The sequence below is a fragment of the Pezoporus occidentalis genome, unplaced genomic scaffold (assembly GCF_034315485.1).
Source record: "Pezoporus occidentalis ecotype Australia unplaced genomic scaffold, CSIRO_AGI_Poc_V1 ctg170, whole genome shotgun sequence".
NCBI classification, from domain to species: Eukaryota; Metazoa; Chordata; class Aves; order Psittaciformes; family Psittacidae; genus Pezoporus; species Pezoporus occidentalis.
Window position 1 is genome coordinate 693941 of NW_026913532.1, and position 27540 is coordinate 721480.

A 27540-nucleotide genomic window follows, 5' to 3' on the forward strand; every position below is an offset into this window, starting at 1 on the left:
ACTCCTCCAAAAAGGACATATCCCCTTCACAGGAATTGACAGCTGTGTCTTAGTACATGTGTGAGGTAGACTTAGGGTCATTCACTGCCATGTCTGTAGCTCAAAGAATTCCCTATTTCACCCGGTCTGGAGAGTTGCACGCTCATCTCTGAGGTTCACCAAGGAACGAAGCTGGGTTCCTCTGGTATTGGTGCTAAGTCAGATTTAAAAATAGGAAAAAAAACCCGCCCAACCCACTACTGAGTCAATTATGAAAACGTATATTTCTTACAAAGCCTTGTTAGGGGGTTTAATGGCTAACATCTTAACAGATGTTAAGTATAATTTTGGTATTTTTTTCCCCTGTTTTGGAATAATCATTATTGCCCTTTTTAAAAAAAAATAAGTATATTTTACCATTTTTCCTTTTGAATGTGATTTTCAAAGTGTGAGAAACAGGATGAAGTCACTGGGAGCAGAACCCAATATCCCCATAGAATCACAGTATCAGCTGGGTTGGAAAAGACCTTTAAGATCATCAAGTCCAGCTGTTCCCCAGGACTGCCAAGTCCACCACTGAACTGTGTCATAAAGTGCTTCATCTACATGGTTTGTAAACGCTTCCAGGGATGGTGATTCCAGCACTGCTCTGGGCAGCCTGTTCCAGTGCCTGACCACCCTTTTGGGGAATAAGTTGTCCCTAATATTCAGTGTAAACCTCCCCTGGTGCAACTTGATGCCATTTCCTCTTGTCCTGTCACTTGTTCCTTGATAGCAGAGACCAGCCTCCTCCTGTCTCCAACCTCCTTTCAGGCAGTTGTAGAGAGCCATAAAGTCCCCCCTGAGCCTTCTCTTCTCCAGACTAAACACCCCCAGTTCCCTCAGCCATTCCTCATCACACTTGTGCTCCAGGCCCTTCACCAGCTTCGTTGCCCTTCTCTGGACCTGCTCCAGCACCTCAATGTCTCTCTTGTAGTGAGGGGCCCAGAACTGAACACAGGATTTGAGGTACGGCCTCACCAGTGCCCAGTACAGGGAGAAGATCACTGCCCTAGTTCTGCTGGCCACACTACTGCTGATACAGGCCAGGATACTGTTGGCCTTCTTGGCTGCTCAGGCACAAGCTGGCTCATCAGTCAGCATCATCAGGTCCTTTTCCACTGAGCAGCTTCCCAGCCACTCTTCCCCAAGCCTGGAGAGTTCCATGGGATTGTTGTGGACCCAATGCAGGACCTAGCACTGAGTCCTGTTGAACCTCATCCTGCTGGCCACAACCTCATCAACCATAGGAGCACTGCATCCTGAGAAGTTGTGCCTTCCTTCTCTCACAGGCGTTCTTTCAAAACTTCTGGCAGCTCTGGCAGAGGCTGCAGTTGAGGGGGACATCTGAGATCCACTGAGTGCATGAAGACACCATGACATACATTAATGCCTGGTATAGTTCAGTAATGTGAGCAGGCGTGAGTGAACCTGGGATGGAAGGCTTTTGAAAATTGTGTATCAGAGGAGGTGCTGCTTAGCATTTTTCTGATACCTGTCAGCTTAACTTTATTTTGCCTATCTGACTTCATCCTGTGTTTGCCCAGTGATTTATTATAGTCTGTTTAAATGCTTTATTCTGTAGCATCAGCTCCATTGGATGTACTACAGTGCGTATTACATGGCTGATAAGGATGGGCACAGCTAAGGTAGCATGGGGGTGATCAGGAATTAGCATGCAAGGAGGGCTGATATTGTAATAATATTCATTGTTATTAGTGCTCCTTTAATGGGTTACTCCTTCTTAGTCAAGAGACTGCAATGCAGGCTCTTTTGGACATTTTAAGATGCTTAGCCTTTTAATGTCATTGATTTTCTCCATCAGTGATTCTGCTGTTGACATTGTTCATCTAGAAAACCTGTACATACAGAAGTAAGATCCAACATACTTCACTCAAACTGTGTCTGCACCTATTCATGGTTTTACTTGGCATTATTACCTGATGCTCAGCTTAAACAGGTCAGGTTTTGCTTAAGAAAAAGGTGAAAACTTTCTCTTCTGTTTTCCTTTGAAAATGCAGATAATCTGAAAACAGTGGACATTCACAGAAGCCGTGCAAAAGAAAAGAAGTATAACAAAATCACTTTGTTCTTTAGGAGTGATTTCTGTACATTCACACCACTTGCTTATTTCTCCCTCTGCCTGGGAGGCCAAGATACTGTGACAGACCTGCAAGAGACTTCCAGGGAGTCACATGATTTTGCATGCATTTCAGCCATATCATACCCAGTCTATTGAACTTCAGGCTGTGCCCAAAGAATGGCAGTGGCAAGTGAGGAATGGTCTTTATGAGCTACAGTTTAATCATCTAGCTTGGTTGGTTTGTGGTAGCCTCTCATGAGAAGGCATTATGATTCAAAAGTGTTTGCTACATCCAATTCACCCAACTAGCTTTTCCTGTCAGTTGCAATTATCTAGTATTTTAATACTGATCCTGCAGACCAGATCCTTGCAAAAATAAGACTCTTTGTTGCAGGTTTTTCTAGTGAGTCAAAGTTTTACACTGAGTTCCGAAGCTAGCACCTTCTGCAGTCTTTGTATTTTAATGCCACGTTCCAGATGTTTGCTTAGAAAGATCATACAGGTTAGATGCTAAATATGCTGCTGCTAGTTGTTCAGAAAGTTGATTCTAAAGCACAGCTTAAGCCATTGAAAACTTGGTGGTAATTAACTGAATGTTTCCTTTCTGCTTGACTTAAAAAGGTCAGCCCTTCTTTCTGCTGGTTTTAACTCTTCCCAGCATTATTCTTTTATTTCCTAGATAGTGTGCCAAACACCTGGAAATAAAATTTCCAGATCTGCATCATCTGGAAATCAAGCGATAAGCGTACAATAGAGTGATGTTAATAAACATAAGCCATTCAGATTCTGTAGGGCAGATACTGGCAGGTAAGCTGCAAGTGGATCTCGGTGCGTTGTGTGTGCAGGAGTCCTTCCACAGGAGACTGTGAGTCTTTATAGGTAATTCAGCCTTATGCCCTACAGAAACATATCACAGGAAGGAAGGCTACTAGAAATTAAAAGTAATTGAAGTTCCAGCACATGACAATGCTAACAGTTTGGCTTCCCTTTTTTGTGACTGTCTCCTGCTTGTAAATTGCCAGAAGCAATATTCTTTATTTGCTTATTCCAGATGAAGGATTTGTAAAGGTAACTAATTTCATCCTCTGATTCACTTCTTGGAAATATGTTTTTTCTTTTCCTTTCCAAAAATCGTAACCTGAATTCTTCTAATTTGTCGTGGTGGTTATTTTTGGGGTTGGTAAAATCATAAGTATTGTCAGCAGAACGTTCCTTCTTGTACTGTTTGTAACACAGTCCTGTTTTGAAGCTTGATGTAGTTCTGAAAGACTATTACAGTCTGCTGGAATTATCTTTAAAGTGCTTTGAAATTGCTGATAACATGCATAAATTACTTTCTTTACTATCTGCTATGTATATCCTTGTGTATGCATGAGGATGTTTCTACACATAAGTGTGCAAGTTACATTCACATCTGTATACGTAGAGACTCAGGTGCAATATTTTTTAAAATCTAGATGAGATCTATTTATTTGCGCATTTGTATGTCTGTGCAATCCCTAGCATCCTTCCCCTCAACATTCGTTGGTTATTTTAAGAAAATATTATACTTGTATAGACTAATCAGTATACAATTTCACTTTACCTTCAGATGAAACAGTGACATTATGACATATCCAGAGAATGGCTTTCTGCATTTTGGTCAGGTTTTGGTTTTGTTTGTTTTTTTGTTGTTTTGTGTTTTTTTTTGTGTTTTTTTTTTTTGTTTGTTTGTTTCTTTGTGTTTTTGGTTTTTGGTTTTTGTTTTTTTTTTAAAGTTTTTTTTTGTTTGTTTTTTGTTTGGGGGGGGGGCTTTTTTTTTTTTGTTTTTGTTGTTTTGTTGGGGGGGGGGGCGGTAATGCCTACCATGCAATGACAAAGGTTCTTGGTGTGGTTTGGTTTCTTCTAGGGATTTAATGCCTACCATGCAATGACAAAGGTTTATTCTTCCTTTGTTCTTTTCAGAGTGCTGCAGCAGCTCCCAGTCCAGTGCTAGGAAACATTCCCCCAGGAGATGGCATGCCAGTAGGTCCTGTACCACCGGGTTTTTTTCAGGTATTCAGAAAAATTATGATTACAGGAATTTCAGGATAGAAAATACTCCATAATACTGTTTACAAGTCTGTAGAAAAGGTCCTGTTCTAAATTATGTCTTGCTACTATGGTGCAATAACTGAGATTTTTTTTTTAACAAAAGTGAATAGGTGGAAAGGAAGGGATGTCTCTGACAGACAAGTATGTAATATATGGAATAGGACAGCACAAGTTATTTAAAAATTTCAAGGATAAGAAATGGTGGAGACTGAAAATGCGTTGATATAATTTTAAAATAATGTGATTATGTACATTGCATTGAAATTGTAAAGTAAAATTGTTGTTGGTCATGTTTAGCCCTGTGGTAAAGCCACGGGCCAGATTTTTAAGATGTTAGATTAGAGGTAGGCAATTAAGAATTGCATCTCCTTGCACGTTGAAGATCCTCAACCATAATGCCTAAAAAAACCAAGCCAAGCATTTAGACCTTGTGTTGCTTCTATTAAGTTTTGTCATAAATGAAACTAAATACCCAGTTAGCACCTTGGACCTTGAGTACAGAAGCTGTAATGGAAAAAATAGCAGCTGTTAGTGCAAGGCCAGCCTAACAGTTGTAATCCAGAGATTAGACTGCTCTTGTGAGCGAGTTCACATAGCCTCCTACCAAAACTCGGTTGCTTTTCTTCATGCTGGTGAACTGTGGCTGTGCATCAGGAGCAAACAGTAGCAGCATCTCTTGCACTGAAACAGCTCTTCAGGAAGAACAGAGATTTCTACCTTACATACTTGATTTCATGATGGGAAAGAAACAACCCAGATTTGCAGGATTGTGATGTGGGGAGAATATCGTGATAAGGTGTTCTGTAACAGTAAAATCCTGAAGTCCAGGTAGAGGCCGGTATCTTTTTCCTTCTTCACAGAGATACATAGATAAAAGAAGCATGTTTCATCAGGGCAAAAAAAGGCAAGAAGAAACGTTTTATTTTTTTTTTTATCCCAGTGGTGATTGCATATAAATGGCAGTATATCAGAAGCCTTAATTTACACTATATGTAAGTGACAATGTTTTTTGTAGGTTTTCCTTTTCCTACAATCATAAAGGGAAAAACCGCTCCCTGCAGCATTGATACCAACAAAAAGAAACCCTGAACCTGACATGAGCATGTTGTTTCCTTCATCAACTCAAAAACTGAGAAGTGATTTTTAATACATGAATGAAATGATATTTGCAAGTGAAGTAGAAAATATCTTACTTTTGCCAGTCAGAAAATCCTCAGGAATCGGCAGAACTGATTAATTACTTTATTTCTCCTTTTACTGTTTTGAACAGCTGGTTGGGTAGATTTTTTTTACACACAATTTTATCTTAATTTTTCTATTTTAGAAATATTTCACTTTTTCTTTTTTTAACCACCCACTCCAGTTTTAGTGTCAAAGGAATTGATTTTTCTTTTTATTGTCTTTGAGGACAATCAAGAGTGGGAAGGGAACAGATAGGACAAGTATGAGAATTCCAGAGGAGAGAAGAACTATTTTAAAGGTTTTGCAAAAGGAGGGTGTGGGAGTTTTGTTTTTAGAAGTGTGAAAAGACTTCTAGCCACTCTAGATCTTTAAAGATGGTAGAAAGTTAAGTATGGGTAAATGTTCCTTGTCTGTCAGTAACTGACTTCAGTCTTACTTGAAGTCCCACCAACATCCTGCTCTTTTTGCAAGGCCTGATATTGAAAACAAACAGAGGAAAATCCATTTTCAGGGTAATGCAGTTTGTGACACTAGTCAGAGATATCATCAGGTAAACAGCATGGCTAGTGAGTCTTCTGCAAGACAGGTTCCAGGATCTGGTCTGCGCAGTCTAGTCTTGACTGTTCCAGAGGTCACCCTTCACCTCTCCTTGAAACTGCCACCTTGTCTCTCTGTAACATGCAGTGCTCAAGACGAGTTCTTACAGTTTTATCTGATAGAGATCTATTTTCCTCAGCTGAATGGGATTCTCAACAGGACAGATATTTTTCAAGAGGATTTTAAGGTGTTTTGCTGTAGTCATCTGCTTAAAATATAGGTAAGGAAATAACATGCTGGTTAGCAAATCCAGGTTTGATAGCAGATGTGTTTATATGGTTGGGATCAAACCCAGCTCCCAGCTGGGAGCTGACAACAAGGGGAGCTGAGCCAAAATCCAGTCAGTTACCTAACAACGTACTGAAACTGTAAGGTGTGTTTAGAGCAAACACATACAGACAGTCCATGACAATGTGTTGTGGTGTTGGAGTGAGTGCTGTGAATAAGCAGTTAATATATCTGGTTGAAATACCTTCAGATGGAGTAAAGTCTTACCAATGTCAATTTATCGGAGGACAAGAAAATATACTGGCAGACATAGCTGTGGCTGTGTATGTGAACTTTGAAAGTTGAGGAGCATCATCTGCTGCCATAAAAGGTGAAACAACAAGGAAGAAAGAGAAACTCATGCCTACTTCCTTCATAGCTGCTTTTTTTCCAGTAAGCTGCTTTCTTTAACTAGTCAATCTGTTCTGTATACGCTTCTGCAATTCCTCTGATCCCAACTGCTGACAAGAATAAACCAAATCACAGAAAACACGTTCATAGTGTGAATCCCAGACTGGTTTGTGTTGGAAGGTACCTTAAAGCTCATTCAGTTCCAGCCCCTTCCATGGGCAGGGGCACCTTCCACTAGACCAGGTTGCTCCACACCCCATTCAGCCTGGCCTTGAATATTTCCAGGGATGGGGCATCCACAGCTTCTTTGGGCAACCTGTTCATCTGTCTTCATATGAATACTGACAGATTTTAGCTTTTCCATGAACTGCTGGTCTTCTTTCACTGAAAGTTGGGGATTCAGACCTGCAAATCACTCCTAAATCACAAAAGTGAACAATTTTGGTTTTTAAGAGAAGATTACAGAAACAGTGGGAGAGCTGTTCTTATATCTACATTTAGTTCACTAGGACTTTGCACTACAAAACATAATAACTTACCTAGTTTTTACAACCTGAAATTCATTTATAAGATCATCCTGGAATTATAAGGTTGCCTTTTGCTGCTTTCACAAAATGTTTGGATTGGCCTAGCTGAACCTGTTGACAGCTCTGTGCCGTCCAGCTCTGCTGGACAATTTAAATTCATTTCATTTCTCATGAGTACTAACTCTTGGTTTTACACTGCAGCTCAATTTTAGCATGCAGCACTAACCACTAACGGGGACATGAGCGAAATGGATGCTTTTGCTGCTGCAATTCCTGCTTATCAGACTGGTCAGGGAAGGGTGGCAACCTAGGTGTGGACTGTGCTGGGAACCAGGCAGCACTACCTGGGTTCCAGCTTTATTGACACTGCTGACCACCAGCATTATTTCTGTGACATTTCTATTTTTATAACAGAAAATATTGAATAAAATGATGTACACTAGTATAGCACATGGAGGTAGATAACTATGGGAGAGGCATGGTTTCTCCTACAGTAAAACTCCGCTGTTTGTCAAATGAGGTTTTCACCTAGGTGGAGACCACCAGCACTGATTGATGTTAATTAGCAGTATCTGTAGCAGTTTATGCCTGGTCCACAGATGTGGAGTTCTGAAGCCAGCAGCTGCATTTATCTTCTTTCTCTCTGTAATTGTATTTTTGTACTTCAATTCAGGTGATAGGTGGTGATCACTGCACTGCTGGGAGTCCAAAATGGAACCCTTTGCAGTAATAAGTGAAAGGAGGGTGCTACAGTTGTGCACAACTACTGTCATTAACAAATTTTTTTTTTAGAGAATTGTTTACAGTGTCAGAAATTAAAACAAAACTTTGAAAAGTCAAGAAAGCAGGTTTATGTAGAATTAGGGTGTGTCTCAATTTCATCTAATGCTCTGCATTTTAATGTAACTTCAAATTTCATAGCTACCTCTTTTTTTTTTTTTTTTTTGTCCTCATCTTTCAGTACGTAGAATAGGTGATACTCTGGAAATAAATTGGGGTTATACAGTAACTGAATCTGCTCTTGGCTCATTAGCATCAAAACTGAATGTGTGGGACTACAGGAGAAGAGGAGATAATAGGTTATGCAAGACTCTTAAACTGCAAATAGAAGAACCCAAACAAGTTTTAGAGTTGATTTTGTCTCAGGCTGAAATAACAGGTCAACTGCAGTTCAGTGAGGGTGATGTCTGTTGGGTCAATGCTTCTGGTATGTTGCTTCCTTAAATACAGAGCCTTAGAGAAAAATAATGATTGAAAATCAGTGTGAGCCTGGATGCTAAAAAATGATGTGCAGTTCATTGCTAAGGTTCCCAAATTTTTCCTTGGCAACCCAAGATAAGTTGTTTTAATTCTCTTTCTTCATGTTTCTCTGCCTATTAAAATGGAATGTCATCAGTGATGATCCTTTTAAAAGATTATGAATTACTTGGGCAACAGCAGTCATAAAAATGTATTAGACTGCATAAGGGCAAAATGGCTGTATACATTTCTGAATTGATCTTCTAACTCCAGTCTGAGTCTTGAAATACATCATCAGTTTACCAGGACCACATCCTGTACATGGAGCTCAGGTGTGAGGAAGGCACTTAGCTACTATATTAATCAAATACAGTCATTTAGGACGTTTTTTCCATGCCAGTTTTTTAGCATCGGAGTTACCCTGCTGTTAGTTTTTTCATATGGCCATACAGAGAGGTCGGCATGGCCTCATCTTTGCCCTCTTTTTGTGGTCCTATCTGATACCAAAATAGTAAAGCAACTGGGGGACTGATTAAGATTATAATAATTATTTGCCTTCAAGTAAATTAGAGGATGCATATTAATGTCAGCAGCCAAAGCTTTACACTTTGAGGTGAGTTAAATTCATCCACTTGTGATCAAAGAGGATCATAGAATTCAGGTCATAGAATTCAGACTCTTGTATTTTCACATGCCAACTTACTTCTAGTTTCTGGCCTGAGGACAGCCAGCATTTTTCACCAGGGTTGGTTCTCTACAATACAGAAGTGTTCCTTGTGGAAGTCTTCTTAGATAGAGGCAGAGCAAGGTCTTCCAAATTTTAAGTACTAGCCTCACTCCCTTCTTCTTGAGGACAATGAAATTACAAAAAAAAATCAAGTTTTATACTTGCACATCATTGTACAGTGTGCTTTAAAAAATAACACAAATATTTGAAAATATCATCATGAAGTTTTGAAGTTTATATACACTTGTTCCACGGTACACATCTCTTCACTGATCTTTAAATCAACTAAAAAATTTGAGATACATTTTTATTTTTGTAGACTATTTATTTCATCCTTGGTGATCATATCAGCATTAGTAACTAAATAGAGGCCAAGGGGAAGTTCTGCAGCTTGTGTTCATTGAAGAATTTTGTATTTTTAGGCAGAATGAAAACTATTGATTTTGCAGAATTTTATTTGCCTTTTAGTTACTTTTTTTTTTGTTTTTAATGCACCTATATGCAGAACTAGATCCAATCATGGAATGGTTTGGGTTGGAAGAGACCGTAAAACTCATACAGTTCCAACCCTCCACCAAGGACAGGGACACTTTCCACTAACACCGGATTGCTTCGAAATTCTTGGTTCTAATTGAGTGGCTTTCATCATGTTTCTCCATGTTACTGACAACTGGTACAGCTGAATATCTGACTCTGGTTCTGCACTGCAATTGTGAGAAACGTTTAAATACCTATTTAATTTAACCCCAGTTATCTTCACATCTTTTATTACATGGTTGACCTAAAGTTTGCTATGTCTGCATCTGCCTAAGGAACCTGTTTATTTTTTAAAGGCACTTGGGCAGATAACATTGGGCTTTTACTTAACTCACGTGAGAGACACTGCTGAAGAGTTAACTCATCAAGTGCCAACGGAGGTGTAAAGACAGCAGGCTGTTTTATAATTGACAGTTCACTTAATATGGTAATTTTAAAGTTAAATTCTTCCACTGACTATACCATTCCATATACAAAATAAAGCACTTGTTCTTTTAAATGCAATACTTTTCTTTGTTTTTAGCAGATTTATTAAAATTTCTTCTAGTTGAGCTTGCCACTAAACCTTATTTCCATTGAGCATATAATTTCTAAAGGAATTGTCAAGTAGTTTGCTTCACTCACCAATTTGTGATCATGAGACATACTTGGCATGGCATGGGAAAAATGTGTCAACATTTTTCATTTCATTTCATTCATGTTTGAAACACATATGTTACATATTCCTCTTACATAAAGGGGTAAAAAAAAAAAAGCCCAGACCAAACCTAACCCCTTAATGTAAGGCTGTCATGCCATCTAGTGGCACTTACTTTCATTTTAGCTCAGTCCACATTATTCTAAGGTATTATTTTTAGCCTTGTTGTGCCTTAGTAGATCTGATGCTTTAGGAGAGCATCATTACAGTAAGACACATGAGCTAAAAGAACTTTTCCATTTCTCTCCTTGCCTGCTATCAAAAAAAAAAAAAAAGTTTAGCTACTGAAAGTAAGCAAAGTTACTGAATTAAATCAATGACTCTATTTGCTTCTTGCATTTTAAAACAGAAATAGTGAACTATTTATATTTAAAAAGAAAATGGGTTTGTAAAAATCTTTATAATTTACTACTTAAATTTACACTTACATTTACAATATGTATAGTAAAGTCATGGTATTATACGTATTTTAAATACAGAGCTTTTATTATGGATTTGTAAAATGCAGCATTTGAGGAAAACAGTTAAATCTTTGCTATATACTCCTAAGAAAACTAGCAAGGAGAATGATAATTGAGCAAAGGGAAGCATAGAATATCTACTTTGTTTTAAAAAGTCACTGGTCAAAGTCTCCCAAAGAAATACAGATGGTACCTTTATATATCTGCTCTGATTCTATGACATCTGGGGTTAAACCAGCCCCAGTCCTTACGCTCCTTTTAAACGAGCTCACATATATTAGTCTCCTGGAAATGATTGTGCTGCATACGTGATCCTCTGCCTCAGCTGCTTCACACTTGCACAGGGTCCTCAAAGATTGCTTATTTGAACAAGCATCCAGCAGTAAAAAAACTCCAGGAGGGAGAAATCCTCCAGTGACCCTTTAAAGCCATTTTGAAATGGCTGTGTTGATTCTATGAATTGTCCACCAAGGGGTCATTGTTTGCACAAGGAATGAAGATTCCTAATTCCAGCTGCTAAATTACTTTACTAGAGCTAGAAGATGCAGGCATCTCTCAGACAGGTCTTTGTAAGACCATAATGTGTATCTGTATTGATTTAAAAACATTTTTGTTTCTTTGAACTCTTTCAACTATTTCTTCCCTTAATATTCACTTAGAATCATGGAATATTTGGGGTTGTAAGGGACCTTAGTGACCATCTAGTTCACATAGTTTCCTGTTTTTGCAAATTTTATCCCCCATCTTGAAACAGACATACTTGGTTAACAGTCCTGCTTCATCACTTGCCTTTTCAGTGTTGGTCCCACTTTTGCCAGGATTCCTTGTACTTTTTTCCCTTTTTTTTTTAACTAAAATTTCCAGTCACTAAAAATTAACTGAAATTACTGAAAAATTAGCTGGATTTGCTATATGTTCACAGCCATCCTGAATTCCAGCAGAGAAGAATAAATAATTGCAGGTGAAGGACTGAAAATTTAAAGAATTGGCCCTGAGCAGAAGGGGTACACTGAAGTCCCAGAGGTCTGAAAAGCATCATGGATTGTTAAAACATTGCTGTGAGCAAATGAAATGTTACCAAAGCTACAAAGGCAGTTTTTTGAGTTAAGCTAGCAGCTTTTGTAGGCCTTGAAAAGCTTTGAAAGTAGATTTTAGAGGGGATTTCCCCCTCACTCTGCGTTTATATAATTAATGTTAGTAAGAAGAGTTTTACTGTATTTTTGATATCTCTGTTGTTTGTAAATGCATCCATCCCAGTATAGCAGACTGGCACCCACAAGGAACACTCAAGTGCATAAAATTATGTATATATTTCTAATTCTTTACAGCATTTGGATCTCCACATTTTTGTCCTTGTGAGTATCACACTGCATTTTAAAATATCTTAATTTAAAAAATTATTTTGACTTTTTAGACTATGTGAGAAGGGATTATCATCTAGAAAGATCTGCAAGTAGTTTGTGTTTATTCCACTCTTTTTTGTTCATTTCTCTAAGTACCAGGAATAAAGTCAACTTTAAAAAAGATAAAGGTGTCCAACATCTGCTGGCTTTGATAATTCCATTCTGCAGTTGTGGTAATGGTTTTGCTGCTTGCAACTGTTAGAATAATTAAAACTGCTCAGCTTGAGTAGCTAAATAAACTCTGAGCACATGCTTCCCCAGCCTCCTCTTCCACAAGCACACCTCACACAGCCACAGACCCACTGCTAATTGTGAAGCAGGGGGAAGAAGTGAAATTGGGCACGAGTCATTCCCCTAGGAGATCGGTTCTGAACTTCAGAATCTTATCCTGAAAATTCACGTTCTCTCGGAGATAACCTTCAGAATTTTGTGGGTACTGACCATATGCCAAATTTGGTGTTATAATTGCTGCTGAAGTGGTAGAGTAGGGAGAAAGATCGTCATTCATGTATGATGCTTCCTTCTGCTGAGGTTAATTCAAGTTTCCGTCTTAGTCTGACTCTTCCTTTTTACATGAGCCGCAAGTGAGTGTGTTTGAAGGCAAAATCCTGGAATGATGATAATCCATGTAGCTTTGAAATAATATATTTATTAAATTTAACAGCAGGAATAACAAACTCCAGCTTGTCATTGTCAAAGTTGTTCCAAAAAAATTAGTCATTTAATATAATTAGGGGTCAATAGAAGGTTTACTAAATTTGAAGAAAACCTCTGTCAAGCTCAGTGCATATGATGTCTGATTTCTAAAAGCACGGTTTGTTTTCTGAAGAGGTTATGCTTCTTGGTGCTTTAGTTTTGGCTTGTAAGGTTTGAAATACTCTTTATTTTCTGTAGTATTTGCATTCAATAGAAATTTAAGTAAGAACCGTTAGCATGTTTTAAAATGCATGTAGGTAATAGCCCTTCTAAAATAGCTTTTTTTTTAAAAAAAAAATCCATTAATTTCCTTGTGCAGAACCTAGAACCTCTCCCTCCCACTTGTTTAGCTAGGGGCAAAATATTTTTATTTTGGTTTGGGGGGTGGTGTTTGTGGTTTTTTTGTTTTGGTTTTGTTTTTGTTTCAGGAAAAGGTTTAGTTTCTCCATTTTTCTATGCCGACCATGCAAGGTATTGCAGCATTGTATGGTGCAGTGACTCCTGTATTTCTTGACTAGAGATAAAGCATTCAGTTCATTTGAGATACTAGTATTGTTGTAACTTTTGGAATATTTAGATGTCTGTAGAAAGCGTTTAGATTTAAAAAAAAAAAAAAATTGCTCCATACTTTCAAATTAAATCAAACCTCTTACTGTTGCTGCTTATAGGTTGCTAAAGCATGTCAGGCCACTCTTAGAAAACCATAAATACTGAAGTTATTTTTTTCAGGGACTTTGAAGAACAGAGAAGAACTTGCTCCTGGAAATATGTTGGATCATGAGGAAAGGCCAGTTTAGAAGGAAATCATTCTCAATGCTGAGATTCTTAACAATTTTTTTATAACACATGAAATAGTGCAGATGAAAACAGTTTGATTTCTACTGGTGGATTACAAGATGTATAGTGTGTAACCCAAATTTCATCTCCAAAATGATTTAGCAAAATATAAAATAAAGACCTCTAACACTGTTGTAGACATGGGGAGCAAAGGAGGACAAGAAGGGTTTTAACAGTAACAGTAAAATGCAGTTGAATAGGAAAATAATTTTTTGTTTGAATTTATGGTAGCTTGTCTGAGCTTTGCAGAGGTTAAGTTACGTATTTGTGCTTATCAGCAGGCTGTGTCAGGACAAGAGTCATGGAGAGCTAATTTAGTTTAGCCCTGGTTAGAATTAAAACGTGTTAATGAAGAGTGTCTTATACACAGCGACGACTGTTGCTGTTGATGGAGATGTCCGCAAGAAAAGCATAGAGGAAACTAAATTTATGGAAGTATATGAATTGTAAACTAACTTGGATAAATCCACACATACTTTATAGTGAGTACAAAACCCATTTCATTGAGCATGGAAGCACAAAGCTAGTGGTAGTTGTAAAGCACTTCTAAACCATTTTATAAAACACATAGGTCTTAAGGAGATACATTAAAATGTTCTTCCTAGTAATTTTTCAATACTGTTACCATAATATAAAAATGAAATAAAAATATTTCATAGTCTTATTTCTTACCATTTGAACTACAAATAGTTAAGTGATGCCAACCCTTTTAACCAGGAATAGTTTGAAAATGAGAAAAGATAAATATTATTTGAATTTTCAGAGACACAATATATCACTTGGCAATTGAATTTGTTTTTAATGAAGGAGAGGAGAACAAAGATTTTTTGTTTGTTTCACTTCTTATTACTTAGAACTTTAAATGAATAAATGAAGAGATTTGCTCATTATGAGAATTCCTGTCTGGCTTATGACCTTGATGCTGGCAGCTTGGACCCTCTTAAAATACCTGATCTCCAAGTAGGAGCACAATTAATTTTAAATAATTTGTCATAGTGTGCACGAAGAAAGTCTGTGGTTCCATTTTCAGCTTCTAGTGATACATGGTATTTAGAGCGTGCGCTGATTATGGTGACTGAATTATACAAACCAATTAATACCATTTCCGTCTTTTCCAGTGCTAAAACTGTGTTTCACCTTGTATTTTTTAGTTTGTGGTGTAGTCTTGCTGTGCTCCTCTCACGGTGTTGACACATACATTCTGAGAGTAATCTAAATTTGATAATGAAAGTTAAAAAAGGATGCTGAAGGAGAGTTATTACTTGGATTTGTTTGCTTCTAAGATCATGAATTTAGGGGTGTTTTGAGAAAGCCCTGTAGAGCACTCTGGTGCGAGCAGAACCTTTTCCTCTGCTTTCCTAAGCTTGCAGTAAGAGTGTGGCGTGGGCATCCTCTTCCAGGTCTGCATAGAGCTGTTTGGGACTGGTTGAGCTACTGCCATGCTTTCTGCAGTGTCCTTAAATGTAGTAATTTTAAACCAAACTGGTGGTGTGCTTGAAAACATACCTTATGTCCTGCTTTGACCAGACAAAAAACTTTTTTTCTTGAGTTGAAAAAAAGTTTAGGTACACCTACCTAGGAAGACGTTCATGTGAATCTAATCTTGATGAGCGTTGTTATTTTAAGCTACCCTACCTGAAAAAGGTGGGGTTTTTTCATGCCATGGTGACAGGGTTCTCTTATTCAAGTGATATGCATTCCATTTTGTACTCCTCAGCCCAGGCTTTGTTCCTTAGCATGTTGGCTCTTGGTATTCTACAGTTTGCAGATACATGCAGCCTCCCCATTACTCACGCTCAGTAATTGCAGTGATTCTTTTTGAACTACATTTATGTATTTTCCTGATGTGTGTGTGTTTTTTACATAAAGTTGTGGTATCCAGTATAACAACTCATAGGGTATCATGTAATATGTATGTATTGGAATAGATATGGATATTTACAGTAAATTCAATCTCATCAGGAATTCAGTCTCAGTAGGAATTGAAATGTGAGCAATATTTAGGATTGGTCATTTGACTGTGGATTATTGTAAATTTTGCAATTTATCTGTGACAAAACATGGTTGATAAATGTAACTAAATGAGTAGAAAAAGGATGAAAATGTCAATGCAAAAAAAAAAACCACTATATTTTGAAGGAAGTAAATTATTTCCCCAGCTTTTGGAAGGGAAGTAAATGTAAATATAAATAAATTTATTGAAATCTGTCATACGTAGTAGAACACTTTTAAAATTCTATTATTCTACTGGTATTAGTTACAAGAAAGCTAAACCACACCATATTCTAGAATCATCCAAACAACTAAAAAAAGACAAGAGTAATAATTACACAGTTCTTGTATTTAACAAGACCTTTTTTTTTAAACAATTACAACAACAACAATTGTTGCAATTGTTTAACAATAACAAGAATTTAACAATTCAGCTTGATAGGATGCTATAAGTAAGAGCAGGGAGCTTACTAAATTTGACATTTCTGTTCTTGATTTTGTTTTGTGTAGTCTGTATTCTTTTAGTATTTTTTAAATATTCTTTTTTAGTAATTTTCTCCTTTAGGTGGGCTTTTCTTCCTCTTTAAGTTGATAAATACATATGGTCCATATAGTCTGCAGTAACTGCACGAAAGTTTTTTCTTCTCTGGCTTCTTTTTCACCCACTTTAGACCAAAGCTTCTGCATAATAAAGACTTCTGGCTTTAGACCAGAGCTTCTGCATAACAGCAGCCTTCAGGATGCTTCCTGTGATACCAAATTACTGAATTTTATACCTGAAGGCAGAAATTACAATATAGTGATGTTCACAGATGTGTTTCATTGGCTGTTCTCCAAAACAGTTTCCAGAATCTGCTGCTGTTGCTGTAACCTGTATGACACAGGTTTTCAAACGCTGGTGACATCTCCAGCTCAGTTGTGGCTTAGAGATGACATTCTTGCTGTTCTTTTGTTTTCTTCGTATTCTTTTCTGTACACATTTTTTTGTTTGTTTGCTCTTTTTGTTTTACTTCATTGTTAATTTTTTGTTTGATTTGTTTTTTTTGTTTGGGGTTTGGTTTTGGTGAGTTTTTTTGTGAGTGTTTTTTTTTTCTGTTTTTGGGTTTGTGTTTTTTTTTTTGTTTGGTTTTTGTTGTTGTTGTCGGGGGGGGGAAGTGTTTAATACACTAATACACTGGTGTATGTATCAGTTCCTGAACTCCATTGGAGAAGTAAACTGTAGCTGAGGATGGTGTGTAGTAGTGTTGTTTACACCTCCTTGTACTCATCATAATCCCTGTGGTAGTTTAGGAGGACTGAAAGGCTGCAGTGGTGACTGGAAACCCTTGAGAGCCATTTCAGCCTCTGGAAATTACTGTCAAAGGGAGCCACTCTGGTAATACTCTTCTGCCCTAGTCAGATCAGCTTTGAGAGACTGGTTTCCCATAGACAGGCTTTGCAACATCTTAAGCAGAATCTGGACCTGAAATGTCAGATATATTTGGAGAGTATCCTTATGCACAGAGAGGCTCTGGGAGATAATCTTTTGCTCCACTCTGTCTTCTTCCTACCTAATGGCTAAAGTTGTTGTATTATTTAATTTTATTTCCTATTTTTTGGCATATTTTTCTTTTTCTTTCTACTTTAATACTGATTATTTTTTAATTTTTTCGTTATTATAAATTATTATTTTAGTTTCATAGCACATAATACCATACACTTATATATCATTATGATATTATATGTATTACGTTTTTATGTAGGATGATATATGTTTTTATATATTGTACAATACATAATCATAATCTGTGAGTATAGCATACGATATTACTTTTTTTTTTTTTTATAAGTCATATGCATCTAATCTTTAGGTGGAAGAAGTGCTTTTTTAACTGTATGGCTGACAGCCCTCTTCCTCCCTGCTAGCTGGGGTGAGCAAGGAAGTCTTTGATTCACTGGCATGGCACCTATCTACTTCCGCCACTGAACTTTTGAGGCAAATAAGGAGAGAATTTAGTGTGGGAATCCATTACAGGTTTTCCAGTATACAGGTGCTGAATTTTGATTTGGCACAAGTCTGAGGTAGCAGGAAGAAATGTTTGTTTCTTAAACATGTGAAGAATCAGTTTTTTGTCTTCAGAAGACAAGTGCTACACTGACCAACTGTGACCACCAGTTTTAAGTCAGTGGGCTTGAGACCTGCCTGGAGCCAGACCTTCTCAAAAATCTGAGGTGGCTACTCACATCAGGGCACGGCAAATCAAACCATACAGGCTTACCGTCAGGCATCGGAAACCATCTTTTGAATAGTGAAGTTGTGACTTCTGTTAGTAAGCTTTTTTCTCTTGTTACTGTACTGGGGTATTTGTGTCATTGTTTTTAATAAAATTTCAATTCTGTGAAAAAAAAGTACAGTTTGGGATGTTTTTATAAACTGCATAGAAAGGTGAACCCACTGGGGAGAGAGGGACAAGTAGGTTTCCACTGTGCTTGAAAGGAGCAATGTTCTGCCAATAACACACGGTTATATACTAATATTAGTACTGTGATTCTATATTAAGATATGGTTGACTTGAGAGACACTGCTGATTTCCCTTTTATGAACAACTGTAAATAAAGTTAAGGTTTCATTTGCTGAATGAGGTAAGGCAAATCTAAGATACTCTCCAGAGTATCTTGCTGCAGCCCAGATAATGCACTAGGTTGACCTCTATGGAAATTGTTGAAATTATAATTTTTTCATGCTTTTACTGCTTTACAAGGGCCTGCATGTTTACAGCCTTCACCACATGCAGAACGCTTTTTAATTTCTTTTTCTTTCTTATCAGAGATTCTCACCATCAGAGAAAGGGCATGAAGGAAGGCTCCCTCTTCTGTAGCACAGAATTTCAAATGCCTTTTTTAATAATATTTTTTCAATTGTCAGTGAACTGTCTTTTTCAGTTTGTAAATCCTCTGTATATAAAATTGCTTTCTAGTACCTATTTTGAATTCATGTTTATATAGGTTACATTATTTCAGCTTTCATCTGATTCTAAGATGTGAAAGGATCTATTAATTTTTTTATTCAAGATCATAGGAAAAAATCCTTTACTAATTATTGGTAAAATAATTCTTTTGCTAGCTATTGCTACTATTAATACATGATTACTAGCATTGATTTTTCACTGGCATTTTAGTTTATAACGCAATAGTGCTGATGGATCTGAAATACGCCATTCATTGGTCCATAGCTACACTAACTAGATGATGCCTGTGTAGTTATATTTGTTTCTTTCCAAAGAGACACCAAAGAGTGGGTTTAAAAGTGCAGTAGCTCCTTTGTTATTAGAGATGGCTCCTGGGCAGTCCCAGCAGACTCCTTTCCTTTATCTCTCCTTTGTCTCCAGTGGCAGTGTCATGAACAGAAGTGAGCTCTTTTGCAATACAAAGAGTCAGTCTTTTTGTCCCCATGTTCACAGTCAGAGCATACTTTTAGCTTTTCATTTTCTTCTGTAGTTATAGGTACGCTTGCTTGCCAAAATGTTCCTCTTCATCATCTGTTTAGTCAGATGTTTATCCCTTTTTTTTCTGTATGTAGATCTCACACTTGCCACTAACCTCCTGGCTATTTAGATTTCTAGGTTATTGTCACACTTTAGGGTGGAATAAGTAGAGATGTTAAATGTATTTGCTGGTACCACTATTTTTTTATTATAAGACACTGACCTTCTTTGTCACATGGGCTGTGAATCATGTAGTGTAGTAGTAATCAAGTGACACTAGAACTTCACAAGGTGCAGGATGGTATGACAGATTTGCGGTATAAATCTGGCTTTGAGAGAGGAGATGTACTGCGTGAGCGTGGAGTTGCATATGGAGGATGGGACAAGTGCAACATTGAATTAATATTGTTAATGGAACAACATAAACTTGAAATCTGTGTCTTCACAATCTTGTATTACATTTTACTGTATTATAAAGAAAAAGTGAATGGAAAGTATTTGTGAATTTTTATGCTATTACTTACCTCTTTACTTTTCCAAGAACATTTTTGTTTTCTGTTGCAGGGTTCGTTTCTTTTCCCCTTCTGCAGTGGAAAGTATAGGTGTGTGATTATGTGATCTAAACGGTTTATTATTCTACACTGTTAATGCATTGCTTATATTCTGCATTCACAAGTGCTGTAGCAAAGTTCTAAATAGATGCATCTCAAAATTTATTTAGTTCTGCAAAACATTGTGGAATAATGTACTGAATGCTCTGTGGAAGTATTTAAGCTGGATGCTTGAGGTATGAGCATGGCACAAGGCATACACCCAATGACTCAATGTGGTATTTGCAAACTATGTTGAATTATTTAGCAGTATTTCTTTGTTTTTCATAGCCTTTCATGTCTCCTCGGTACCCTGGAGGTCCAAGGCCACCTTTAAGAATACCTAATCAGGTAAGAGTTTATCACTGATGCATTATCATCCAGGGTGATGGATGGTACAGTGGTGGGGACAGGGAATGTTGTCTTGTTGGCTCTCAAGGACTTGTGGGATACAAAACTCATTCAGTCCTTCCCCACCCCATTTTATCTGACCATTAGTCATTTTGATAAGGTGCAGCCATGCCACTCCCAGCTGACTTTCCTATGCATAATTATTGTCTATGCCTCAAAATTGTGAGCTAAGCCTTTTTGCAGAGGGAGTATATAGTTGCCTTGTGTTGTGCTGCATTAACCTCCAGTCAGTGCTGCCTCCTCTGAGATGGAGGCAGAATGTCCCCATAATTGTTACACTCTCTAAAGTTCCTAACCACTCATCAAGTAGTTAGCTCTGAGAATATTTTTTACTTAATTCTATGTAAAATGCATCCCTCTCTCCTAATCTTTGTTGGGTATATGAAGTATATTTATTTCTTAGTAAATATGAAGATTATAGGTGAGAAGGAGAGACTGTGAAGTGCTTTATGGCTCTTAGAGACACTGAAGTCTTGATAAAATCATCAAATTCCCAATTTCTCTCATTTCCAAAAAGGATATGCATGACAGCGTAAGAGGAATGAGTTACGAGCTGCTGTTTGGTTCTGAAAGCAGATAACATTTGTATTTTTAGGCTCTCCTTGGTGCAGATAGAGGAAGATATTAGAGGAGATATTGGGAAAGGTCATAAGATAGATGGAATGGGTGTTTTGGTCCAACTTAGACTCCAGGTCCAAATTTCTGGTCACAATTCAGTGAGCTGGCTATGTTTTGGGTCTGTATAACACCTGAACAAACTTATCTTTAGCACCGGCACATTATCAGAAAGCATGAAGTTTAAATTTGAGTGGGCTGCGCATACCAGGTGCCAAGACATCTTCAGATATTCCCCTACATCAAACACGATGATGTTTGGGAGCAGGTTAAGTTACCTGTACCACAGCGGCTTCTCACAAAGGGAAACGGGTGACTTAATTAACCTTGCAGTAGGTTAATTCAGTTGTCATCAAGGGACAACTGAAACATCAGTTAAATCTTTGCTACAGACATACTATAACTCAGTACAAAATATCTTATTTATTTTTACACTTCTCAGTAACACCTTAGCCAAAAACACTTCAGTGTTTGGGTTTCACATATTCTTTTGTTTTTCTGTTTCTGAACACTGTAAATGCTGGCAGGTAGAAGCAGGATGTGGTTGGTGAGTGCTGTGAAAGCACTGCCAACCTGCAGTTTCAGTTTCAGATGTGCTTTTGTCTGCAGATTGTGATATTTTGAGTTCAGAGCTGTAACATAATCACATAATCTCAGTGAATTACTGCTCTTGCCATTCACTTACATTATGCCACATCAATGAATTACTGCTTTTAGCAACACTGACATTATTTAAGTTACAGTATAGATGGGCAATGTGTGGAAGTAATAAACTACTGTAGTGCAGCTTTAAGGCTGAAATTTTGATTAGATGGAAGTCAGTAAAAAATCAGAGTTAAAATTCTCTCTTGTTAACTATCATTTTATTCCTTAATGCCTTAAAGTAGGGATTGTGTTTCTTAGTCAAGGAAGGTAACACAGGACATGCATGCACAGCACTGTGCTGTGTAAGGGTTATCTGAGCTAGTCTAGGCTTTGTAGGAGGAAAATCAGTACTGAGTGTGGCATGAATACCCCTAGGTTGCCTCCAGTACTTGATCATATCCTACAAGATCAAGACTTACAAAGTTATTTGCTGTTGGCAATGCACTGTGCTGTGCAGAACACTTGTTTTTCTTGGGAAGTAGTCTGATGTGTTAAAAAGGAACTGTGGTCCCTCATGTAATGATCCACAGTGTAATGACTGCATGAGATAAGGCTTTGGTCACATGTGTTCACAGCAGCAAATGCCTCCTTCTCCTTGTGTGTCCATCTTTGGCAGGAGTGACAAGTTCCTGCTTTGCTGGTAATTGACACTTCTCCATACATTTCATGTATTGTTCTTACCCATTATCCTAACTTCAAGCCTTTGAAGTACATATAAAACTCTGATTTAGATGACATCATTGCAGATTATTTGTGAATTCCATTAATCTTGCAGTGCAGTACCTTTTGGCTGTACTACCTTAGAGGAAATAATGTGCATTTTAATTGTGAATTTCCTGCCTCTTGTAGAACGCACTCTATAGTATTTGCAGATAAGTTCCCTTTTGTATATATCCGAGACTACTGTGGTGTTTCCTGTTCAAGAGTAATTTACCCATTCCCACAGTAAGCATTGCCTCTATTGCCTGAGTAGATTACTTTCAAGTAACAGATTTACTCAATCTGGATACATTTTCACTGAAAATGTGGTGGTGTTTTGAAATGCTAGGTGGATCAGCCACGAAGACCCATTCATAAAAAAACTTCTTTTTTGTCAACTAAACTACAGGTAAGAGACTGTAGAAATTAGCCTTAAACCTAATTCAGTTACTATAAACACAAAGGTTGGATTAAAATGTGGGGACATAAAAGCAATGTGTTTGATTTGGACCAGAAGTGAAGTAACAACACAATGTACCTTAATGTATCAAGGCAAGATTTAGGAGCAAGTTTTGTGACAGTTGTTATATCCTGTATATGAATAATAAGCTTATCTTTGCATTGGTGCCCTTCAAGAAGAGTAAGGCAGAGTGGAAGATAAAATATCCCCCACATTACAGCTCACTATCTGTACACTCTGAATACTGTACAGTTGGCTCAGTTACGGCTCACTCTTGGAGAATATCCGTGTCTGCATCCTGACTTCTGAAAGGAAATGTTAAAATAATGCTTAAAAAGGAAGTTAAAAAGGAAAACTGTAACAGTATAAGCTTGGGATAAATTGGTATGTACCGAAGAAAAAGGCACTGTTTGGAGGTTAAATAATAGGTAAGATGAAGTGAAGGGTGGGCAGAGGAGGTGCGAATTAGGCAATTGCATCTTTAAAGTAAATTTCAAAGGAGTGTATGCTCTTAACATGGTTTCTGTTCCTGCAGGCTCTTGGAGGTGTCCCAGGAAGTCAGCCATTATTGACTAGTGGGATGGACCCAACAAGGCAGCAAGGTGAATGAAATAATTATTCAGACTGTTCAAAAGCACTGGCTTCTCAAACTTGTGTCTTTTTTTCCTGCTTCAAAGCTTACTGCAGCTTCTTAAGCTGTTGTTAATTAAAAATGAGTGATATGTTAAAGCTGTTTTAGAAGGTGCTTGTGTATTGCATGGTTTTTCAAGCTGCACAATTTTATTTGCAGGGCATCCAAACATGGGTGGGCCAATGCAGAGAATGACTCCTCCAAGAGGAATGGTTCCATTAGGACCACAGGTACCTTCCACAGATAGATGCCCATTTTTATTGATAAGCCTATACTGACTCTGTTACTCTGGCTTTCAATAGCTTGAAGATGGCCAGGACTTGTTCTTCTAATCCTGTTTTAAAATAAACTGTTTTACAAAAGCTAATACTGAGTTGCGGCTGTACAAAGTCTAAAATAAAACTGTCAGTCATTTCAATTAGGATTTGAAATTAAAAGAGGAATCCCTTCCCTTGCTTACTTCAGAAAAGTTCTGTTTGTTCTACAGCCATTATATGTTGTAATCAAAGGCTGACGTTTGTGAAGGAGACCAAGTGTTTCCTCATCCTCCCAGTGTAATTGATTATACTGTTTAGGAGGAAAGGATTGATATATCTAACTTAGGTAAACTCTGTGTACCAAAAATACCCCCAAAATTCTGTAAAGTTTTTCTTTCATCTACTGTTGATCTATATTTTGGGGGACTGCTAGTGAGATTTTAATGTAAAATTAGAATTTCATGCTGCCATTTCTCCCCCTTGTCAATCAGAAGAATCTCTCTAGCTCTGTTTCTGACATCCAAAGCAACCTTGCATTGCAAGAATCAGCCTTCTCCAAGGCGCTAATTATTTATAGGCTTTTTCTTCAAATCTGTGAAAACATGAGTGGATATTTGTCAGTATTACATTTCAGCAGTAAACAAATTAATTCTGATGCGTACCTAAAATATGAATCCAGAATATTATTCTGTGTTTTGTCAGTGCTGTCAGTGAGAAGATTTAGGTGGTGGTATTTCATACCAGTGTTGCCAGTATTTTGTTTTACAGCATGCTGCTTGTGCCCACACTTTGCATTTTTACTTCCCCATTTCAGATAATCTCTCTAGAGAGTTCTTTTTTCTTTGGAATAGCAACTGAATTTTAAATTATTAAATAGCTTTGCTTTTCAAATCTGTTCATAAGTCTTTACAGTTTTGGGTCTTCTTGGGTAGAAATCAGTTGTGCAGTCTATGCTATATCTGCTGTGTGACCAACAGAATATTATTCAATACATTTGTTGGGGTTTTTTGTATCACTGAAGTATATTTGCCACTTGCCTTTTGGAGGTAGGAAGAGAAACTTTGCAATGCTGCCATATGAGATTGAACTGATACTTTATTCAGCACCATTAGTCACACAGCTGGCAAATCTCATGCCAATTTTTGCAAGAATGATTTTTACATTTTTTCTGTCTCCTAAAATCTAGTGGTTTTGTAAGGTTCTTCTCTCTTATACTGAACATCCTCTTAAAATGGGGAAAAATATAATCTACACAAAATTTAAGTTTGCAAATTGATCTTTTCTGTAAATGGATCATCTATCTTTGTTTCTGGCCTTTAGGATCTTCTCAGGATACAGTTCTAAAACCAAATTTGATGACTCTTTCTCACCTACTTTTAACATCCTCTTGTAAAGTTGACTTAGGTGTGACTGTAGTAGGAAGCTCTGCTACCTTGCTGCACAGGCAGTCAACTTGCAGAACAGTTGATGTGCTGATATAGAAATGCTTATGTTCAATATAGCATGCATGTGCTAGAAAACTTAAAGAAAATTTACCTCAGATTTGTATTTTATGATTCTAGACTGTTTCAAACTAAATAACAGGAAACAAACAAAAAAAAAGTGGATAGTTGTAAATGCTTGAATTTATGAAGAAGTTCAGAGAATTAGGTTGAGGCTTTTTTCAAGATACAGCTATGTTAGATGAATGGGGTACTACCCTCAGTCTGTGACTACTACTTCTCCCCATCCTTTGTATCTGCTGGTGAGCCTCCCACATGTTCCCTGCCGCTTTCCAGACAAAAGGAATTAAGTCATCTTCAATATTTAAGTAAGAGGTTTTAGCTAATCTGTCTCCTTTTGGCCACCTGATGTTAAAGAGCACTTTTCCAAATAATTCAAATGCCAGATAAACAGTGGTGGTGCTGACTTAGAGTTAAAAGCTGTAAGGAACAAACTGGGGCACTAACTTCTGTAGAGAGTATAGCTGCAGATGAAGGAACATGTATATTGGTAGCCTTAATGAAAGCGCTCTTATTTTAGGACAGAGGAGTACATTTGATTAGAATTTGCATCAGTTAGAGTTAGAAGTACATTTGATTAGGTTTCTTTGAGTCCTGTGGGATTTCATAGAGATCTCTAACCCGAGTCCGCACAAATGATTCCTGAATTAAAATAAAGAGGGGAGATACCAGAGATACCAAACAGGGAGAATGTCTTGGCCCTACACATCAGGATGGAAAAATGAAATAAACCAGATACAGAGCTGCTGTCTTGTTAGTCAGACTGTTTTCTCTTCCAGATCCAGCACTGCCAGCTGGGGTTGTCACTGTGCCCAGCTGTTTTGACTAGCCATCACTTACTCCTCTACAGTTGCTCAGGCAAATCATTTAGGATAACTTAGGTTAAACAGGAGTTAATCTGGCTACCTTGTGCCACCAGTCAGTCTACCTGCTGGTACAGAAAGGCAGGATAAGTAGTTACTGATGACCAGCAACTCGGATATCACTGCTGAGTCTGGAAGAGGACGTTTGCACCCTCTGGTTGTATTCTTGTAAACCAGCTATCAATGAAACTCTTTCAGTATTGCTAACAATTAAGATATTTTTTAGTTTGGGGTTTTTGTTTCAGCAACAGAAACTTTTCTCCTAATTCTTGATCATTTCTAGATCAGTTCTAGATAACTGATCATGTCATATCAGTCAAAATATAAGCATCACCAGACCCACACTTTGACTATCATTGTTGGATTTCTCCCATTCATGACTTCATGTTTATATGGTTTTATGAATCAGACTGATTTAGAGAACACCCATAAGTATGACTGATACAGTTTATGCAGCTTATAAACCATGTCTGATTTATACCATACATGAAATAGGTTTTATTAGAGGAAAACAGACTGCAACAACAATCTACTTTAAAAAAAAAATTGCTTATTCATTCCCACGTTCTTCCAAAATAGACAGCTGTCCATTGTAGAGAATTTTCTATTATCTATTCTTTTGCAATATCAGAAAAATGTAGCAGGATTAATACAGCTCAGGGAGCCTGTTATGACTCCCAGACTGTTTTGCTTGTATTCCTTTGAATGAAAATAGGTATAATTTATTTTTCTCATAACTAGTACAGTTAAACTTCTGTCATAATGTCAGAGCATAAACTCAGATTTTGTAGGCATCGGGCAGTGCATTTGTTAGCAGTGCTATGACATTCATTATTAAATACTTTTTTATAGTACTTACTATAGTACTAGAATCGACTGATTAGTAAAGAAATGTAATGATTATGCTGTATGTTATAAAAGTGATATAGTGTAATTTTATACAAGCACTTACTGACATCTTAACAAAATGTAATTAAAAATAATTCTATTTAAATGCCATGATGTAGAAATTTGGAATTTAAGTCTAGGTTTCTGATTTTGAATGAGTTCCCTTTATATGAAAGTTAAATACGTTATAAAGACTGCCCCTTGCTGGCCATTGCCTTGACTTCTGCATGTGTAAATAATTCCTCCTGAAACAACTGGCAATTCGTAGTCTATTTCTGTTGTATTGTAAGTCTTTCTTGTGGGGTTAACAGTGTTATTTTTTGAAGTGAACAATGGAAACTCCTGAAAGAATGAATTACATTGGCCTGTCCAGTCAGCAGTTATGTAGGGATATCATTAACCTGCTGTCCTTTCTTTCCCCCTCCTCTTTGGTTTTCTTTTTTTGTTTTGTGGTAGTCTGATCCTTGGTTATCATTGCAGAACTATGGAGGTGCAATGAGACCCCCACTGAATGCTTTAGGTGGCCCAGGGATGCCTGGAATGAACATGTAAGTATAATAATGAAATCTTGCCATATTTAGAAAAATCATTATTTCATTGTAGAAGTACCATTTGGGATATGGCAGTTTGTTGGGGATTACCCACAAAAGGATTACCAAGAAGTAACATTTGGGATAAGACAAGGAGAACATGCTTTGACGAGTAACATGCTTTGATGACTACTAACTGCAATTTAAAAAAGTGTCCTTATTGTAAAAAATAGCAACAACCAGCTTGTGAACTTATTGATAATATTTGAGTCCAAAAGCATATACTCCACAAATGTAG

The 27540-nt window shown here is 37.3% G+C and overlaps 1 protein-coding gene across 8 annotated transcripts in view; it reads left to right on the forward strand.

Moving 5' to 3' along the window:
- The window catches only part of SSBP2 (single stranded DNA binding protein 2), a 185094-nt gene that overhangs the window by 120474 nt on the left and 37080 nt on the right, over positions 1 to 27540 (forward strand). For 4 of the 8 annotated variants that reach the window (XM_062613882.1, XM_062613887.1, XM_062613881.1 and 1 more), the window contains 5 exons: positions 4046 to 4135; positions 20033 to 20092; positions 23107 to 23173; positions 23362 to 23432; positions 27169 to 27260. In XM_062613882.1, the coding sequence (XP_062469866.1) occupies positions 4046 to 4135; positions 20033 to 20092; positions 23107 to 23173; positions 23362 to 23432; positions 27169 to 27260 (380 nt within the window). The remainder of the gene's footprint in view (positions 1 to 4045; positions 4136 to 20032; positions 20093 to 23106; positions 23174 to 23361; positions 23433 to 27168; positions 27261 to 27540) is intronic. The other 4 variants (XM_062613888.1, XM_062613883.1, XM_062613884.1 and 1 more) reach the window with 3 other exon arrangements.